Source organism: Molossus molossus, unplaced genomic scaffold (genome assembly GCF_014108415.1).
Source record: "Molossus molossus isolate mMolMol1 unplaced genomic scaffold, mMolMol1.p scaffold_m16_p_1, whole genome shotgun sequence".
In the NCBI taxonomy this organism is placed as follows: domain Eukaryota; kingdom Metazoa; phylum Chordata; class Mammalia; order Chiroptera; family Molossidae; genus Molossus; species Molossus molossus.
In genome coordinates, this window is record NW_023425344.1 from 172,217,239 (window position 1) to 172,221,134 (window position 3,896).

The 3,896-nt window shown below is 36.2% G+C and overlaps 1 protein-coding gene across 1 annotated transcript; it reads right to left on the bottom strand.

Annotated features, from left to right (window-relative positions):
* Positions 1-2,704: 2,704 nt before the first annotated feature.
* On the bottom strand, positions 2,705-3,685 carry LOC118638737 (olfactory receptor 4F6-like). The gene has a single exon (XM_036274875.1). It carries the CDS (start codon positions 3,664-3,666, stop codon positions 2,725-2,727), a length of 942 nt encoding a protein of 313 aa, XP_036130768.1. The 5' UTR covers positions 3,667-3,685; the 3' UTR covers positions 2,705-2,724.
* Between the last annotated feature and the right edge of the window lie 211 nt (positions 3,686-3,896).

Consider the following 3,896-nt stretch of genomic DNA (forward strand, 5'->3'; position numbering starts at 1 on the left):
TTTCATGCATGAACAGTGGACATGGACAACAATCTGGGGAAGGGGCAGGGAGGGAGGGGGAGGGGGGAATCAGTGGGGGGGGAAAGGAGAAACATCTGTAACAAAAATTAATCAATAAATAAATATATATATATATTTCATGCAAATAGAAATGAAAAAAAAAGTGGTGGTATAGCAAAGCTTAGGGAAAATAGACTTTAAATAAAGCCTGAAATAAGAGACCAAGAATGACCCAGCAATTCCACTTATTGTTATGTATCCAAGAAATTCAAAACACTTATTGAAAAAAGACATGTGCATCTGTATGTTATTGTGGCATTATTTACAATAACCAGGATAGGAAGCAATGTTAGTGTCCATCAAAAGACGAATGGATAAAGAAGAGATGGTACATATATAGGGTGTCTGCAGATTCTGTTACATTTTGAAAATGAAATATATTTTAATAAACACTGGCTTTATAATGATTCAAAAGAAAAAAGAAGAAGAAGAAGGCCACTTTACCTCTGTGGTATTCTTTACAAAGAAAAAACAGAATCCTAGTCTAATTATGAAGAAAATTTCAGGCAAACCCAAATTGAGGGACATTCCACAATTCTAACCAATAATGCTCAAAGCTGCCATAATCATGATAAACAAGGTAAGACTGAGACTCACAACCAGAAGAGAATAAGAAAGACATGGTAACTAAATGTAAAGTGTTATTCTGGATTATCCTCTGGGATAGAAAAAGAACATTAATAGAAAAACTGGTAAAATCCAAATAAAGTCTAGTATTTAGTTAATAGTAATGTACCAGTGTTGATTTCTGTTTTAACAAATGTACCATGGAAATGTAAGATGATAACATTAAAGGAAACTGAAACTGGGTGAGGGCTATATAGCAATTCACTGGACTGTCTTTGCAACTTCTCTGTAAATCTAAACTTATTCAAAAAATTTTTAAAGTTTATTTCAAAAAGGACTGAAAAAGAAATGTAAACTATGGATGAATATATTTGTGAAAATCATTTATGAACATATGTTGAAACTCTGCTATTTGACAGACATTCAAGATGAATAATACTAGATGGATGATATAATGGTGCATGTCAGTAAAAAATTAACAGTCCAATGGAGACATAAGATTTAGAAACTAAGGAAACAAGATCTAAAATGACAGAAGAGCCCTGGCCAGGTAGCTCAGGTGGTTAGAGCATTGTCCCCATATGCCAAGGTTGTGGATTCAATCCCCAGTCAGGACACATGCAAGAATCAACCAATGAATGCATGAATAAGTGGAACAACAAATTGATCTCTCTTTCTTCTCTCTTTCTCTTTCCCTCTCCCACTCTCTACCTTCCTCTCTCTCTCTCTCTCTCTCTCTCTCTCTCTCTCTCTCTCAAAAAAATAAATCAATAAATTAAAAATTTTGTAAAAAGAAAAAACAATAAAAATCAAATGACAGAAGACAGCAACAAAACAAGAGTCAGTAGATCTAGATTCTAGATTTGGGTCTTCTATATATTTCTTTTATGACCTTGAGCTAATTGGTTAATTTTTTCAGTACCCAAGACTTTCTAAAATAGGGAAATTTTATTAAATTATTTTTAATTTAAAATTCAAAAATTGTATAATTCTCATAGAATTTTAATAGTTTTCTAAGTAACTACATGTGTCACATAAGCTATTGTCTTTCAGCTCTGATGCAGAGCTGAGGCTCTGCAAACTAATTTCTTTTTTGCCGTTAGAGGGCACTAGAGGGAGATTACAAGGTTAGAGGAGGAAGAACTTGTTACTCCTTCCTGTTCTCTGCTCACTGTGCCTGTGAGCATTATCCAACCACACTCTTTACCTCAGCAACTTTGGCTTCTTTCCAAGGCAGCATCTATTTTCCAACATTAGAGGAACTTGTCTCATCACATCCATCTCAGGAGCACCTGTGTTAGCCAGTGGCACCCCTTCTTTAGGGGTTGTGTACCTGTCCTATAGACCCTCCTTCTAAGCTCAGAGACACTAGCACCAGCCCAAGCAGCATCCCCTCCACAGGTCCTTCCTCCAAACTTTTGATCGTTTTTTTTGTTTTTAAGTTTCAATAATTCTAAATTCTTCTGTAGGGTAAAAGCTTCTTCCTACAAATGCTATGTCTGTGATATTTTAGAGTTCATTCTTTTTCAAATTTCTTTAACAACTTTATACTTAATTAACAATTCTTTATATCAAACTTTCTCTGTTCAAAAAAAAATAGTATGGTTTTTGTCTTCACACTGGACCCTGAAATAAGCTGGATTAACAGTAAAACAGGAAAGGAAGCTAAAAGATAATGAGCTGGAAATATAGAAAACAAACCATCTGTCCATCTGTATAGTTAGATAAATCAGATGATATAAAAAATTAACATTTATCTTAAAAGTCAGATAGTCTACTTAACATGGGAAAAATAGGAATTGAACAATAAACCACATATTGACTTTCAAAAGGGATTGTTTAACATTTATGTTTATTCTATTGGCACTAACTAGAGGTCAGATCATTGGTAAAAGAGCCGCAACCTATAGTCCTTAGGTGTCTTCCATAAGCAGAGCCCAGAGATTAACATCACAATTCAAATTGGAGAGGGAAAAAAGACAGGACACAAATATACTAGTAGATAGCGACAGTCTGTTTAAATTTAGCATACCTTATTTAGTTCATATCCATCTGAAATTCTAGTATACTCTGCCTTTTTATACATTCTCAGTACACTTAAAAAACTTTACTGTAATTCACAAACTGAGTGCATAGTCTCTTCATTGCCACCTTCATCTCTTTATTCCTAAAAGTGTAGACAACTGGATTTAGAAAAGGAGTGATAACTGAATCAAAGATGGCAAGGAATTTATCCAGATGTGATGTGGGAAATGGCCACACATAGAAGAAGATTAATGGCCCAAAGAACAAAACAACCACCGTGACATGAGCTGACAGAGTGGAGAGGGCCTTGGATATATTGCTACCCAAAGATTTTTTCTGAACAGTCACCAAAATAAAGATATAAGAGATTATCAAAATTAAAAAGCAAACCACAGAAATAAAGCCACTGTTGGCAGTAACTATGAATTCCAATGTGTAGGTATCTATGCAAGCAAGTTTGATGAATTGAGGAAGGTCACAAAAAAAGTTGTCTAATTCGTTAGGGCCACAGAAAGGCAAATCTACAACAAAAGCCAATTGAGCCACAGAATGAATAAGGCCAATAATCCAAGAAGTGACTAGAAGTGAAATGCACCTCCATGGGCCCATGATGGTCAGGTAGTGGAGAGGTTTACATATGGCAACATATCTATCAAAGGCCATGGCAATAAGCAACACCATCTCAGTGCCCCCAACTGCATGGATAAAGAAGATCTGAGCTACACAGCCCTGGAAAGAGATGGTTTTGCGCTTTCTTAAAAGATCATAAATCATTTTGGGAGCTGTGGAAGAGCAAAATATCAAGTCGATGATGGAGAGGTTGGCCAGCAGGAAGTACATGGGGGACTGTAAATGAGGGTTAGAGGTCACGGTTAGCACAATGAGGATGTTTCCCATCAGGCTTGCCACATAGAACACAGAGGAAAAGAGGAAGAGGAGAAGCTGGATCCCCCATGAACTGGAGAGTCCCAGGAACACAAACTCAGACACCACAGAGTCGTTGGCTTCATCCATTGCCTCTCTCTGTCAGCAGTGACAACTCTCATGATACCTGAAAGAGGAAAATAAGGAGACACTGATTTAGGAAAAATAGCATCGGTCTTAATCTTGGGGTTTCAGTAGTTAACAATAAAACTAGACCAAGGCTGATGTATGCCTTTGGAGACCATTTCAGTCACAAAGCAATCCATATTCCTCTGTTGTATATTTCATTGCCAAAATAGATTGCACAGAATAAGAATCCT

Coding starts and splice junctions, on each gene's coding strand:
- LOC118638737 (XM_036274875.1), bottom strand. CDS start 3,666: ATGGATGAAGCCAACGACTCTGTGGTGTCTGAGTTTGTGTTCCTGGGA.